The following is a 16,701-nucleotide window of genomic DNA, read 5'->3' as shown; positions in this document are numbered from 1 at the left end:
TATATATATATATATATATATTTTATAGGCATTTTTCTGACAAAAGCTTAAATCTTTGAACATTTGTGTTGTGAGACGGTCTCACGGATCTTTATCTGTGAGAGAAGTCAACCCTACCGATATTCATAATAAAAAATAATACTCTTAGCATAAAAAATAATATTTTTTCATGAATGACCTACGTAAGAGATCCGTCTCACAAAATACGACCCGTGAGACCGTCTCACACAAGTTTTTGTCCAAATCTTTTGGGAAATTTGTGTATTTAGCATATTGTTAATTAGATTTTAATTAATGTCATGTATATATTTATTATTTTTTGGAATTATATGGAAGCTCGTGGGGATAATTCATGAATCCATGAGTGGCTTGGATTAATCGTCGACGTAATTTCCCAGAATGGAGTTTTCTCCAAATCTCATTTAAAAAGTCACTATTAAAGATGATATGGTTAGTTCGAACTTATCTTTTGAGATAACATCCAATGATTGATCTTATGTAATATTATTTGATCAATTGAAACGCGATGCACACCAATTATTTTATGATTTAAAAAATTGAGTTATATAATTATAATGATATTTTCTTATAAACCGACAAACATGGTCTTAAAAATGACATAAGAACCAAGCTACACGTTTGACTAGTGGATTTGCACGTTGGTGCAATCACAGATGGAGATTGTTGGAGTCGATAATTAATTATGTTGCGAAGGCTTTCGGTATATAATGCTTAGGTTGTTTTATTATTAAAAAAAATTGAGTTACACAAATATCGCTAAATCATCGAATTTTCGATTTTACAAGTTGCATGAAGCGTATATCTGTTAGGTCTAATCACAATTATGTCCCAATATTGAAATAAAATTTTAAAGACATAATGAAATTCTAATAAATACAATAATTAAAATCCAAAGTATAACTATAAAATGTTAAAAATTATCTTTGATTTAAGTTAAAAATTTGGATGGACATTTATAATAATTGAGAAATATCTCAGATTCGCATACTTTCATTTCTATTAAAAATAATATCTATACAAATATTAGTAAATTCATTTTTTCTATATGTTTTTCTTTTTCTTTGTATTTTTTAAAAACATTTTTTTTCTATCGCTAGTAATATTTTAAAATCAGAATTATTAGCGTCGTTAATTTTATTTTCGAGTTCTTGTCACACACTTCTGCAAATTAAAATTATATTTATTAAAATTGTAATAAAAATTTATTACAATACATAAAAAATTATATTATTTTATTGACTCATAAATTGAAAATAACATTTAATAAGTAAATTTTAGTTTTTAAATTAATTATATAATGTTTAAATACTTTTTTATAATTTTAGTTAAATTGTATGATTATAACTCAAATTCATGTATATGGTAGTAAGTAAAAAATTTCATTCGCTTGAATATATATAAAATATGTATGTGATAATATACTTTTAAAAATATAATTATATATTAAAATTTTATAAAATTATACTAATTTCAAACATTTTGACATACTCATTCTCTATTTTCAGGTACAAATAAATGTCTTTTTTATTTTGTTATTAGACATGTTGTCAAATTTTATATATTTTTTCACATTTACTTAAAATAAATGAACTTATTCTAAGTTTGATTGTTTAATATTATTGAAAATCAGTGTTACATTTTTTTTAAATTAAATAAACATGTTAAATTCATTGAATAATTGAATTTTAATTGTAATTATTACTGACTTATTTATTATCTTTCTTAAATTAAATCAATAAGTAAAAAATATTATATTGATAGATAAAATTATTTTAAATAAATAAAAGTTATAAATTTTAACAAAATCAAAATAATAATTACAAAATCCAATGATTCTATGAAAAAAATTTATAAATATCAATAAAAATCCTACAAAATAAATCTATCCTGTGAAAATCTTCAGAAATATGTGATATTTTATAAAAATTAGTAGAAATCTATAAAATCTATAAAAATTAATAAATATTTGCGACGAATACAACTATCATAGTCAACTTCTGAATTTGGGTTGATTCATGCAGAATGGACCCATAAGATATAGAAAATATCATCGGACTCATGTATACCTAACATCCCTTTGTCTTCGTATTTTAATTTTTGTTAGTTATAAGTTAAATCTATAAATTTTAACAATGCCCTTTGCATCAATAGTTATTAAAGAAAAAATTATGGCCAACTGACCTATCGAAATACATAGGATAGGACGAACTTGAAATATGTTTTCTGCAAAATATACAGATGTATATGCTGTTGCTGATTCAACAGCAAGACAATTCCATATTACCATTGTATAGCTTTACATTTTCTCTACCCTTTACGCCAACTCCTACTGATTCTCACAAAATCCCTTCGGAGAAAAAAATACGAGGATTCGAAAAACAAAACCATGTAAGTGAGGAGATGAGTTGAGAAGATAACTGGCGGCACTGGGGGTGGTGTCCGAAAAAGCTTGTGATATGAACTTGCTGCTCGATGTTCTCCTTTTCAAACTAGCTTTGCTTCTTCTACTACATGTGATATTTAATGGCCAAATGGAAAGGCGAATCCTATAAATATGTTTAGCATAAAAGTTGTTAGGATCGTCCAAAAGCAACAGATGGAGGTCTCGCTGCACGGTAGAGATGTGGACAGGCCAAGTCAAATGCAAGTAGTGTGGAATATATATTTTCTGACTCAACTCGCAATTTGACTGCTCGAGCTCTACTAAAGCTACACCAAAGAGTCGATTTTTTTACTCGCATATATATCTAGTAGCTCGAGCAAGAAATGACTATTAAGTGCTGTTTATCTATGTAAAACCAGTTGTCAAAAAATGTTATTCGTAAAAAATTTAAACGCATGAAATGAGAGTCGAGCTAGATTATTTACTAAGCGCCAGAGCTTGCTTAAATGTGTTCGAACTTGACTCAACCTACTCGGCCAGCAGCTCAAGTACCTTGAGTCAAGCTTTGGTTGAGTTCAGTTGCACCCCTAGTGCATAAAAACAATACCAAGAATTCAAAGGATTAACATAATCCATTATGTCAAAAAAAGGGCTTTACCTATGAGTTCGGCAACAATCGGCCATTGTACATCTTGTCAAGTAATTCTTTTGCATCCGGCCTTCTAAGAAGACCTTTGTTGTTTGGCAAACCAGTCCCCAAACACACAGGACATACTAGTTTTCCTCGACCTACATCAAAAGTTGAGAAAATCTGAATACTGAAATCAGTATTGGAAGCACATCAAAGGCAAACAAATCATAATAAACCTAAAACTAAAATCCAAAAAATAAATATCAGAGATAGTACCTTGTCCTATAAACGTTTATTTCAATAATTTTATTTCATTCTCACGGTTGACGCAAAAGAAAAGTAACAATTTGAATCAACTAAGACAAATGAATCTATTCACGAGTGTTAAAAGTTGCATACCATAACAATTTGGGCATTCTGTGAACACGTAGACATCTTTGGCTCTTTTTCTGTTTAGAGCTTTCCATTTTCCTGTACCACCACACATGTCGCCTAAACAAAGAGCAAATGAATAACTCACTCATCGTCACAAAACAGATACAAATTCGAAACATCATCTCACACTAGCATAGCAATGGCTTTAAACTTTATTTTAATATTATAACTAAAGCATGAAAAGGTTTATGCAATATAATGACCATGGAAACGGAATCTATACTTACAGATAATAGCACCACTACCCCCACAATTTCGACATACAGCATTTTCTTTGCCATCCAGGGCAATTGCCTTCGGTTCAGAACTAGACATTCCGGGTGCAACTATCAAAGCCATTGATGAACATAAAAATGTCAGACAATGCCTCCGAGAGGTTCCCTCATGAGATATCTGTTTAATGACAAGAAAACTTTACTTGAGATGATGTACAAAAATCTGGAGTTGAAAACATAAAGGAACAAAAAATATTCAGAGGTCAGCAAGCAAACAATAATATGTCCAAGATTTCTCGGCAGACAAGAATATTCTACTACCAGAATTAACTCTTTGTACTGTTGAAACTCAAGGCCTATTTAAAGACAGACTGAAGGCCGAGAAGATAGAGATTCGTCGAGAAAAAGATTTAAAGATGCAAGTTATTTTGCTCTATAATATTCTGTGTTATTCTGTTACAAGAATATACTCCACAAAACCTGAGTGAACTAGAAATATACTGGCTTAGACATAAAACTAAGTGAGGTATAATTGGTTGTAATACTTGAAGTTACAACTGACTATAAAGGGCTATCGAAATCAAAACTCTTCCGCACACTTAATTAACTGCTTCACAAAAATTTGTTAACCTTAGACCAAGTTAAGTCTTGACTCGCTCGACTAACTGTGACAAAAAAAAATTTTGAATCAAGTATTTTGAAAAATGCTATAAGTCTTATCGGTGCATTCACACCCTCTGCATTGTTTATTGGCTTACTTGTGACTGTCATAGCTATTAAAAATGCTGTGTTTTAATTATGTTAAAACTTTGTGCGAAGAGAGTAACATAATTTGGCGAAAGATTTGCAAGAATGGGTTTGGTCAAAATATTTTTAAAAAAACTAACCTCTCTAGTGTCATGAATAACAGTAGAGAGATCTAGTTCTTTTTTCCCAAAAAAAAAAAAATTGACCAAGCCTATTATTGCAAGTTGCCCCGATTTGGACTACAAACTCTGCAATGTAGAAGCAAAGGCCTCTTTCATAAATAAAAATGAGATACATCCCACTTTAGGTCTTCAACGCACAAACACACACAAGAAAGACCTCTTCTTTTTTGAGTTCCATGGAGTGGTCGGAAGAACCAGCAGAGCAGCTGTCATCCTCCAAACTGGATATAATGTGAAATCTAGATAGCTTTAATTTGGAAGCTACAAATGAGTAATCAAAGCATGATCAAGTCACTTGGCACTGGATAAATAAAAATTTGAGTAGCATTTATTCGAAAAAAGTTAAAGCAAAGAAACCAATATCAAACTAAAAAGAATTCAAGAGAAAAACAAAATATCATTCGTAGAACATTTTCCTAAAGCATTCACCTCCAAATTCAAAAAAACCCAAATTAAACATTGAAATGTTGCATATTAATTGTTTCCTGCATAATTTGGCACATAACCATGCTCACATACATAACATAAAACAAATTTAATTAAAAAATGCGATTTTTTTTGTAAACCAACAATTATGACCACCATCAATTATCGCAGTACATTATCCAAAAATTGAGTCTTTCTTCCACAGCTTCACATTGCAAAAGTTACAGAATAGACCCAAGAAAATATCAACATGAGCCAACACTAAATTAGTTGTTTTAAAAAATATAAGCAGATAAAAAGAAAGCACAGAGAACAGAACAAATACTTACAGCGCTTTGAGGAAAGTTCAGATTTTTGTAGAGAAAATCTTGAAATGGCAAAGGGTGTGCGCAAATAGATATGAGCCATCTCTCTCGATCAATCTTTCTCTAAAGAGATTAGCTTTCTTGTGATGTCGCAGTAATCGGAATTTCTGTTGATATTCCAAGACTATATTTTTGTTCCAAAATTTTGTTTGCCATTTTTAAGATAAACATTTTATGCTTTAATCCTATAAATTATATTTTTTGTGGATCCGATAAATTAATTATGCATTATATACGATAAATCTTTCACAAAAAAAAATTGTTTATCCACTTTTAATACTACTTTATAGACAATATTTGTTAAAAATACAAAATTTCTGTTGTTTTTTTTTTTTTTGGCTTCTCTTTACAAAATTTTAAGTTTTTATCAAGGTAGTAACCAAGTTTTAATTTACTATTTTGTTTTTCGATTATAGTTTTATTTTTGAATGATATCATTATTGATTGAATTTAAAATACATTTTAATTAACATGAATTATTATATAAACATGTTAGAAATTGATTTAAAGTTTATGATTTTATTTCTATGCACAACAAATATATATTTTAAATCAGATTTGAAATTCATCATTTCAAAAGCAACTTAAGGAAAAATGAGATGAATTAATTAAATTTAAAAAATATATTAAAAAATATATATAGAGTATAATTAAATAATATATAACTGACTTCCTTATAAATTTTTTATTGATAAAAAAGATAAACAATAAATAGTATTGTTTATTCGAACTCTTGATTTGGGTAATATATTGTGTCTATATCAAATTATTATTGGATTCAATAGTTGTCTATTATATCTATTTTTCGTCATTGATAATTTCATTCATATTCATAAAATATCGATTGTAGCCGATTCTATGTAAAATATTAACCTTTTTTTTTTTACGAAATTGATCAAATTTTATTCATCTCTTACAGAAAGAGTGATATATATGAACAAATAATTTCCATACAAATTTTTTTTTTTTTGACACAAAGATAAGCAAGAGATATTATTGTATGTTCGAACTTTTGATTTAGGTAATATATTTTACATATATCTTAATGTTGTTAGATTCAATACGTCCATGATAAATATTTTTCTTCATAGATAATTTCATTCATATTCATAAATATTTAATAAATATTTATTATAGCTTATTCTATATAAAATATTAAAATTTTTTTTTAGAAAATTTATAATCCGATATCCGAACTTTTTTCCTTCAGTTCTGTTTGGTTCGATTTTCTAGCAAAATGGTTGGATCTATTCTAATTTGATAAATATTAAAGTTAATAATTAAAATATATTAATTATTAGTTTTTAGTAAAACTTTAAAATATAAAATATAAATGAACAAAATAAATAATAACCAATTTAAAATTAACAAAAATATTCTTAATTCACTAAATATTATTTCGTAAAATATATAATATAAATAAAATATAAATAAAATTATTAATTTAGGTTCGAATTTGACAAATAAAATCCAAAATCAAATCTTATAAATTTCAATTTTAACATTTATATTTGAATTAAAAAAATTCAATTTTGCGATATCATTTTTTCCATTCTTTGAATTTGAATTTACAATTTCTTTATTTTATCCCAAGTCTGAACATTAGTGAAAAGCGACCCCACACACCTAACTACACTCGTCCCACAATAGAAAAAGTGCACTGTGTACATTGATATCGGGGAAGCACGTCCTCTCAGTGTACTTATTCTTTTAGAATTTTTTTGAAATCCTGAGATGTATCTTTCACCGCATTTCTTGAACTGCTGATTTCTTGGAAAACCTCATATAGATTTCTTTGTTAGACTACTATTAATTATTCAAGAAAATCGATTGGTCTAATTGATTTTTCTACCTTTGCCGTTTGTTCCAAGCACCCTTTTATCCTCTTCCTCACGTCTACTCAACGACCATCTAGAAATCTTGTAGAACACAGCGTCATGTGAATTGATTTCTAAATTATTTACTTCTTTGACACCCATTTCTGAATTTTCATTTTTTTATATTGTTTGGAGTGAAGATCAAAGGATTGAGATATTGGGAGAGATGGGGAGGGCGTTTGTTGTATTTCTCGAAGGAAAGATTTACAGTTGCAAGCACTGTGGGACCCATCTTGCTCTCAGTGAAGACATCATGTCCAAGGTTTCGTGATCATTTCCTATCGATTCGTGGAAAAGATCAAACTTTGTGTCACTTTTTTGAGATGATGATTGACCTCCTTATTATTGTTTCTGGGGTGGATGAGAAATCTTGAATTGGGCTCGTTGTTTTTGATGATTTTGATGAGGGTACTGTGGGAAGTGGTTGACTTTCTTCATTTGATGATATGATTGTTCTTGAACGAATTTCAGTTTTCTTCCATGTATTCTTCTTCTCGTTTTTTTTGATGGAAATGTTGGATCAAGTGAAGTCCTTCATCTCTTGTACAAGAGGAGTGATTCAATTTGGTTGTCTATAGAACTATAATGGCACCACACGAATCTTAGTTTGATTGCTGATGATTTTATCCTGATGATGTAGCATACTGTTGACAAAAATCTACAGCCATGTGTTTGATTGCATGATTACGGTAACATGTTATTACTTTCATTATGCAGTGTTCTTGGATTTTTTCTGTTGTTTTTATCTTAAATATATATAAGTCGATGTTTGAGCCACAATGGTTTGAGAGTGCCGAAGTTTATACCAATTGTGTTCTGGGAACAATCCGCCCGTTAAGATAACTAATGCATCGCCGCAATAGTTAATCCGTTATATAGTATCAACCCTGTTTTAATAAGCATCTTTGAAGGGTGATTCGAGATTCGTGTTGGGGAAGGTGTGATCTTAGCAAAATCCAAGACTTTTGTGGTTTAATCAGTGGAATATGATATTTATTTTAATATTTGTTTCATGTATAATATCTCAGTATCGATTTTGAGGTTCTGTGCCGCACGAAGTCCTTAGTCGGTGTCAAGATCTTCACAGAACCTTAGTTTGCGTAGGGGTCTGCCTAACCCCGCCATACCGGCGGTGTTTTATTTTTAAAAAAAAACAAAATTGAGTGATGAATTTACAGAGGCGGGTCTCTCTTTGAAAAGAGTATTATGATATGTTTTCTATGCATTTCCTTGGTTTATTTTGGGGTCGACATTCAATCTTTCTTTCATTTCATCGAGGGCCTGAATTAAATATTTATTTCTTCCCTTTTGAATGTGTCAGAAGACAACTGAATCGCGGGCTGAATAGTTTTCTACGGAAAGGACATTGGTTTACATAGCATGATTAAGAAGAAAGAACTTTATCTGATGGACAGCCTTTGTTTCAAAAGAAACCTTACATTCTGAGGAGTCCGATGAGTGTGGCTTAGGCTGCACTGCACTTTTTTATGTCTAAGTTTTTTGTAGCTTGGGATATTACAGGTTAATCTATTAGTGTGGTCAATATTGTAGGCTAAGCTAATTGAACGTATCACCATTCGGCGTCGAGCTTGAGCTGCTCGTTGACCTAGTGTTATAAGTGATCTGATTCAAAATTGAGTGCAAAATAGGGTATCCCACGCTATATTATGAAGAAAAGGTTGGATCATATTTTAATAACAAATAAATTATGTAAGAAAACAAATTTAATTGGTATATATTGTATAGCATATAACCAATATAAATAACTAGTGATAGTACTAATAGCTCGTTTAGAGCGAACATGTAGTGATTTGATCTCGAGTTGAACGGCTTACTTTCTAGTTTAGCTCATCTTACTCTCTTGATCGCTGTATAATGTCTTTTATGGCATGCATTTAGCAATTGACTTATGTTTTGCATTTGTGGTTCTTTGCTTCAGTCTTTCCACTGTCGGCATGGGAAGGCTTATCTCTTCCATAAGGTGTAAGTTTTCTCCTTAATCAAAATCTTCCCAAATCTTCAAACGAAGGCCTATTTTTCTCTTCTTTTTCATGACTCTATGTTGTTCATTTATCCGCATGGTCGGGGCAATTGATCGTATTTTAAATATTAGTACATGGTTAAAAGATTATTTCTTTGCGAGTCTTTGGATCAATTATAAGGGCTTAAAGCTTTTAGGCATTAACAAACTTTGGGTGTTATGAGCTTGCAACTCTGAACGAGTGCTGTTCAGTTAATTACTCCACACAGATATGTAAAGTCTCCTCGGTATATTGACATACATTTTGACATAAATTCTTGTGCTGTTGTATTAGTCAAGTAAGCTTTTTCAATCTTTTTCATTACCACTCAAGAACGATGTAAAATGACCATATGTATTCATTTGTTCTTAAATGACTTGCTCAGCTGTTGTGGCTCGGTTCAACTTGAGATCTGTGCTCTGGAAAAACAGCAGCTCATTTTGGTACACATACATTTCAGTTGTTAATTTCTTGCAGAGTAAACATAACCTTTGGGCAGAAAGAAGAAAGGATGATGACTACTGGGTTGCACATAGCTGCTGATATCTTCTGTGTTCAATGTGGTTCACTTGTTGGATGGAAATATGTAAGATTCACATTTGAGGAAACGACTGAACCCTTTACATGTTTTAACAATACTGATAATTTGCTCGATTTTCTCCAGGAAACTGCACAAGAAAAGAGTCAAAAGTACAAAGAAGGCAAATCTGTTCTTGAACGGTATATGCCCGTCCGTTCCACCGTATTAGGGCATTGTACAGTTTAGTGTAGAAATGGTTGCACGTTTCTGAGGTGCCTTGTTTCCATGGAACAGGTTCAAGATTTGTGGCCCTGATGGAAGTAGATATTGGGCCGGCCATGACGTACACAGTGGAGGAAGCGAGGCAGACGACGCTTGATTGAATCATCACATTTATTTACACATAAATGTATGCATGTACAGATACAAAAACATCTTTCATTTCACTAAATAAATTATTTTAAAAAAAATTTACATGCAAAACCTCCAACACGAACGCACAAAACTCTGTAATTTCCCCCAAATTCTCACTTATGCGATATCACATTCTCCAAAACCTTGTCTTCGCCCATCGACCATGAAAGACCATCTTCTTCTACAACCCAATCATCTCCACAACACCTAGCAAACTTGAGTAAAACCCTAATCGCAGGAGAAATTCCAGTTTCGCGTAAAGCAATTTTAGTTTTATGTGAAGCAATTCCATCATTGTAAATTTAAGGAACTATATAGTTCTCGGCTAGCTTATTCATTACCATCTAAAACATCACCATATCGACGGCCATTGTTGGATCAACACCACAACCATATGCTTATTTACCTCCCTAAAGAATGATGCATTTGCCTTCGATTGTGAAAAATGAAGTGTTGATTTTACTGTGGACGAAGGATGAGGATGGTATAATTTTATAATGAAAATTGATCACAGATGATTCTGACAAAAAAGTGTGAGTTTTAAATTATTTTGTATGTTCCTCCACCCTCCTTGGACTATTCCAATTTAGGTTTCAAAATGTAAAACTTGAGTAAGCTATGATGCCCCTTGAATGTATTCTGTATCCCAAAAAAAAAGGAACATCAAAAAGCATTTCTGCTGTACAAATTAATAGAATGTTTTGTATTGTATTGTATAACATGTCATAATGTATCTTTACCGTCATAATATCAATCAAGACAATTTAATCTCATAAATTGTAATGTAATAATAATAATCAACACTGAAAATCCCAGTATCCAGCTACCACTCTGAGATCCAGTTCATTTCTATCAGCAGAAGAAACCAACATGAATGATACAAAACCAAATGATTTCCACATTCAAATTCACTTGGACATGCAACTTCTGGCGAATCATCAGGCTATATCGTAGGAAACACACCTGAAACAAAGATCGGTCTGTGAAGAAATCATCCCAGAGAGTAAACCATTTGCTTGGAAAGTTCTGTGCCCACAACTCGAACATATCTCTGCAACTGGGCTTCCAGTAACTTCCTCTGACTGGAATCAAAAGCATGCCGTATGTTCTGCAGACAAAGATAAGATGGACATTATGATACAGCACAAGCAAGGTGAATCTTATTCAAGATTTTCCCGGAAAAAGTAGATTGGAAAAGTTTAAAGGGGTTGGTGGCACTTAATGTGATGGTGAAAAAACCAGATGTCACACGGTGAAGGTTGACATTTTTTTAGGTGAATGATGGAGGCAACTTCGTGTAAGTTATTTTCTCTCGGAGACCTGCATTTAGAAAAATTGCAAGTAAATTGTTTCTCATTTGAGTGGAGGTGGTACTATCCTTGTTATCTCTCAACTGGTCCCTACTTTATCGCAATTAAGCACTAGCATCCTCCTCAGGAATCCTTCCAACAAAATATTGCTTGAAGAGTCCTAGGAGATTTTAACTTCTAGTCCATCTGATATTAACAATACAAGAAGAAAAGCAAACTCACGCATGTTGCAAGATTTTATGTACCTCGTATCTCAGACGAGATCCCCTCAATCCAATCAACAAATCACTGAGGTCCGCATTTTCCGATTCCACTGAAGTTGCACCAATAACTTCTGAGTCTGCTTCATCATCAGAATCTTCCGAGTCCATTTCAGCCATCTCATCATCATTTACAGCATCACTCGAGGTGTCTTGGACGAAGTCATTTTGTTGCTCCTCCAAGATATCAAAAACATTTGGCAGCAATGAATCTTCATTTTGTAAAGCAGAAAAATCAGAAAACGAGACATAATTTCGTCTATCAAGCAACTGCTTTGCAACATCATACGGAACCCACCTGACATCATAGAGATTAAGTTAGAAACGATGACTAAAATAGAGACTGAGAAGCTAACATGACCTGTCACATAGAACTTCTATATATTATTACCCAATGGGTTTCCGGTGATCATTCAAAGTTTTCAGTCTCCCCACTTAATGTCCAAACACATTCTCATACCAGTAGTAGCCTGAATCTCCATTAATTGACAATTTAGACATATCTCCCATGCTCAATTACGCAGCTACTAGACCTTTGCTGCGTATGGTGAATTCAACCCAACAACAATTGCAATGCTATAAAAACCCAGTGGGACAACTATAAGATAGGTCATTTAGATCTGAGTGTAGCAGTCATTCATGGACTAATGCATCTCACCACGCTTCGAGTAATAATGGGTATACTTCATAAAATGGATGGCAATGGGGTAGGTATCATTTACACCAATCCGTTTTGGACAAATTATACAAAAAATATACATATGTATATGTATATTCAGACCATATATTTGCGTGTGCATATTTACACACAAAATTTCATAGATAGACAGGCATATATACCGCACTTATGTACATGCGTGCGTGCACATACGCACAAATACACACATATTAGTTAGTTATTGTAGTTATATACAAATAAATCCAAAAGATTTTATTAATAAACATGCTAATACTGAATAAATAATTGTATATGAAATAAACATTTAAAAGAAAGATATTTGAAATCCAGTTCAAAGTTTACTATCTCATATGCACATTTAAGAACCAATTTAAACCAAACTAAGGTAGTGTTTGCAACTCCTTAAAAAAGTGAATATGAATTTTCCTTTACAAAGTTGTTACATAAAGGAAAAGGCCATAATCAATTTTTTTTATACATTTGCAAGCGCTGCCTAAATTGTGTAATACAAAAATAATATATTTTACAGTCAATACCTACAGAATGATTTAGATACTAGACTAATGTGTGACAAAAAATATATATATATATTTTAAGGTCAATACCCACTAAACGATTTAGATACTAGACTAAACTTCGGCTACAGTTAACCAAGCTGACATCCGGAGCACAAATGCAAAGATATTAGCATACATAGTACATGTCTAATAAGATTTTTATCAGTTCTGAATAGAATCAAAACATTTGATGTGGCCATATTTGTTCTGCATAGATGTTATTTTTCACTTTTTGCACATTGCTTAGGCAATACTTACTGGTAACGAAGAGGGCACAGAAGCTCAGATGGTCGATATGCAGCTTTGTATCTCATCTTGCTGCAGGAGTGAATGTAATACCCAAGATAATAATACTGGAGACTTGGGCAATGCATTTGATTCTCATTAATCCACTTGATTTCTTCTAAAGCTGAGTACTTACCAAGTGACAGGAAGGCAAGGTCAGGGTCCCAAAATAAATATTTGCTCGACAAACAATTTGGGAGTATATCAATGACACCAACTGCAATTAGCTTCCCACCTAACACATACTGCTGATGGAAAGAACCAAAACCACATGGAGGTGCTGCACCATCACCATTTAGTGAAACATGAACCAAGGGAGTATCAACCAAAAATCTCTTGTATGAGCTTTCAGTGACATGATCAAGGGTGTCATTATGCACTCTAAGCTGATATTTCTTATACAAGGAATATTCTTCATAATCAAAGCTAGACCTTTTCAACCGAATTTCAAACCTCAGTCTATGACCCTGAGGTGCTCCACAGCTGTTCTTTGAGTGCCTGTCATTAACCTTGTCAGCTGTAGAAGGTGTTTTTGACATTGTACCGCTTCCTATTTCTTCATCGAAACAAACTTTTCCTGTAGTGGAATAGAAATTGATATGTCCATTACAAGCTCTGACAGACAAACCAAAAGATTTTGCCAGCTGCTTTAAATGGCTCACCAAAATTTCTGCAATTGTCTTGGGAGAGAGCTCAGATGAATCTCCCCCCAAGCCATGTTCAGATGACTTCACAACCTCAAAATCCTTCCTTGTTCGTCTTAAAATAGCTGCAATCTGGAAGGAAATATTGCAGGAGAATATGAGATCTTCGAGCATGCCTGCTTGCAACTTTTTTTTAGCCGGAGCAACTCTTTTGACAGCTGCCTTTGGCAACTGGAAATTGGAGGAAAGCTCCCCACTCTCCATGCATAATTTTATCGCATGATCAATCTCATTTGATAAGGAATGTACAAACTTGCGAGCCTTCTCCTTACCTTCACAATCAACTTCCATCGAATCTGTTGCATCAGAACTTTTATTTGAGATATGTACACTACAGCAGGATCCCCTAGAAGCTTCTGTCTCTTTAATTAACTCGGTTGAATTTTTCACCTCTAGTTTGCCATCAAGAAACCTAAAAAATAAGTCCAGCACTCAGTAGTTGTACATTCTAATAAATTCTCGGAAAGGAGAATCTTCACATAAATGGCAGCATCATACATAAAAGCAAGCAGACATGACACACCTGAAGACCCAAAGGTATACAACATGAAGAACCTTGGAACAAAGAAAAGAAGGAGAAACAGAAGCAAAATTGCACATTATGAGGAAAATAAAGACACGTTCGCCTCACGTCTACATAGCCAGGGGGTGGGGGAATTCAAAACATAATGGTATCATTATCTTGATAAGCAATCACTGATACATAATCATTCTTGAGTTAACTGCACATAATCATTTGAATTGTGAATTTTTATTCATGGTGATATTAATCATTAATACCAAGTGCAAATGCAAACCTCCTTTCTCAAGAAACATCTATATGCAAATATGCATCACTCAGAACATGAACACTTTTCAGCACATTGTTGCTGGATTTAAAACTCATGTGCAACCCAGTTTTGAGAAATACACACCTCACAGACAATATTTTGTGACAATATGAATATACCTTTGCATTCTTTTTGATACTCGCATTTGTTCTTTGGAAGGACTAAAGTCTGAGGCCTTAAGACGGATTGCATAAGAAGGGCAACATGTTTTCTCCATCTCAGGCTTGTACAAAAAACAGCCAGATCGTCTCCATCCTCTGTCGAGGAGTGCTACAGAGAAGAAAACCACGAGAAAATTAAATGTGATGAAGACAAATTGATATCAATCAAAGGAAAATAAGACTAAAGGTTACATAACAAATAAAAATAAGAAGTTGGGATCTGCTGCTGAATTCATTGATAAACTATACATGTGATGACAATAATAAAACCAGAAGAGAATAATGCACATTAAAATCAACGACAACTGGATTCCTGTGCTGTTGGTTTCTTTCCATGGTGGCATGGTCCATAACAAAATTCAAGGGAATGGTGATTAAGTTGACTGAATATGATGAAGTTCAATAAGCCCGTGGTGGACTTTGCCCTAGAAACTAAGCAAAAAATTTATAGAGAAAAGGGATCAATACTGGCAAGGTAGGATCTTAGCAAAATGCATGGAAATAAAGCCAGAGAATCGACCTTGATAGTCATCAACCGTAAGACTATGTGCCCAAAGTCCTGCAGTAGCAAAGAATATAAATATAAGTGAGTACATAAACAAATAATGGAGTAAAACTAAACTATGTTGCCACTTCGTAACATCATGATGAAGAGCCTGAATAACGAATAAAATCAGCGATTGAAAGTCTAAAATAGTTAAATGTAGACCTATGTAGCTAAAATAGTTCAATTTTGTGAAGAACCCATTCAAAATAAAGAACAATACCACTCAGATTATCTGGAAGATTTTTGACTTGGTAAATGAAAGGGTAAACACGATGAAGCCCAAACTAATAACTCCCAGTCCAGTGTGGGAGAACCAATTAACAATAGAAAGCATGTGATCTGGTTGAATCAATTTGATTCTGATCAATCAAATTCCATTATTTTCTCAGCATCCCCCAACCATTATACTCCAGAAACAGGTAAAAGGATGTCAAATCAAAACCTAGATCATCAAACCGAATCTCCACCAAATTTATGTCTCCTCTTACATCAAAACGGATTCTATACTCACTCAATTGATACACAGTTGACCAGTGAGAAACATTTGCTGTCTAGATGAGCAAAAATACAGAAACTAACCGTGAGAAATTCTGGTGCGCGCACCAGATTTACAGTATCCACAGGTGCTTTTACGGCGGCCCACATCCACCACGACGCTTTCACCTCTCCCATCATTTCCGCTACTGCCGCTGGTGCTAGCTTCGCTTCTCAGTTTCATCGCATCCGCCATCTCCAATCTTCCTCCGACCGAGGCTCAGATTGTACCTGTGAATTCGACGATGGTTGGGTTGTACCTTTCAACTGGGGGCAGAAATAGAATCATAGAATGCACACTGGGGTAAATATTTCTTCTATTTTTTAAATGCGTTGCCCATTAATTACTATTTATTTTTGGGATATTTTCTTAAATACTCTATACCAAATTACAATAATTAATTTTAGTTTTTAATTAAATTAATTTATAAAAATAATCTTTTTATTATATCAAATTACAAAAATATCATTTAAATCTTACTCGTCATCAATTTTGTGTCAGTCTCTTTTCTTCTCTCATCAATTTCATGCGTTAGAAGCTTGAAGCACATCCATTCTAGTTCTTCAAACATGTATGAATTTCTTTTTTTTTGTCCA

General features: G+C 32.8%; 3 protein-coding genes across 8 annotated transcripts; 1 reads left to right on the top strand and 2 right to left on the bottom strand.

The window, feature by feature from the left end:
• Nucleotides 1-2,168: 2,168 nt before the first annotated feature.
• On the bottom strand, nt 2,169-5,560 carry LOC140973897 (protein PHOTOSYSTEM I ASSEMBLY 2, chloroplastic-like). 5 transcript variants are annotated; one of them, XR_012174697.1, is made up of 6 exons: nt 5,370-5,560; nt 4,772-4,875; nt 3,698-3,863; nt 3,435-3,527; nt 3,063-3,215; nt 2,169-2,567 (listed from the first exon to the last, which is right to left on the bottom strand). XR_012174697.1 is itself a non-coding variant. In XM_073437015.1 (6 exons), exons 1-5 carry the CDS (start codon nt 5,446-5,448, stop codon nt 3,063-3,065), a joined length of 573 nt encoding a protein of 190 aa, XP_073293116.1. In that variant the 5' UTR covers nt 5,449-5,560; the 3' UTR covers nt 2,172-2,991. The 5 variants fall into 5 exon arrangements, 4 of the variants coding, with proteins under 4 accessions (XP_073293116.1, XP_073293115.1, XP_073293117.1 ...); XM_073437015.1 differs by having other exon boundaries at nt 2,172-2,991; nt 3,063-3,193; XM_073437014.1 differs by having other exon boundaries at nt 2,175-2,567; nt 3,063-3,193.
• A 1,498-nt stretch (nt 5,561-7,058) lies between these two features.
• LOC140973896 (protein yippee-like) lies at nt 7,059-10,337 on the top strand. Its single transcript, XM_073437013.1, has 5 exons — nt 7,059-7,544; nt 9,222-9,265; nt 9,781-9,889; nt 9,968-10,023; nt 10,118-10,337. Exons 1-5 carry the CDS (start codon nt 7,449-7,451, stop codon nt 10,200-10,202), a joined length of 390 nt encoding a protein of 129 aa, XP_073293114.1. The 5' UTR covers nt 7,059-7,448; the 3' UTR covers nt 10,203-10,337.
• A 563-nt stretch (nt 10,338-10,900) lies between these two features.
• Nucleotides 10,901-16,412, bottom strand: LOC140973895 (arginyl-tRNA--protein transferase 1-like). Of its 2 annotated transcripts, none has more exons than XM_073437011.1 (6): nt 16,150-16,412; nt 15,544-15,582; nt 14,982-15,132; nt 13,302-14,444; nt 11,793-12,105; nt 10,901-11,345 (listed from the first exon to the last, which is right to left on the bottom strand). In XM_073437011.1, the coding sequence occupies exons 1-6, from the start codon at nt 16,298-16,300 to the stop codon at nt 11,229-11,231; spliced, it is 1,914 nt and encodes a 637-aa protein (XP_073293112.1). In that variant the 5' UTR covers nt 16,301-16,412; the 3' UTR covers nt 10,901-11,228. The 2 variants fall into 2 exon arrangements, with proteins under 2 accessions (XP_073293112.1, XP_073293113.1); XM_073437012.1 differs by having other exon boundaries at nt 15,492-15,582; nt 16,150-16,407.
• Nucleotides 16,413-16,701: the final 289 nt, after the last annotated feature.

The sequence above is a fragment of the Primulina huaijiensis genome, chromosome 3 (assembly GCF_012295235.1).
Source record: "Primulina huaijiensis isolate GDHJ02 chromosome 3, ASM1229523v2, whole genome shotgun sequence".
NCBI classification, from domain to species: Eukaryota; Viridiplantae; Streptophyta; class Magnoliopsida; order Lamiales; family Gesneriaceae; genus Primulina; species Primulina huaijiensis.
Note: the sequence above shows the minus strand (reverse complement) of the source record. Positions and strands in the feature narration are given on the sequence as shown.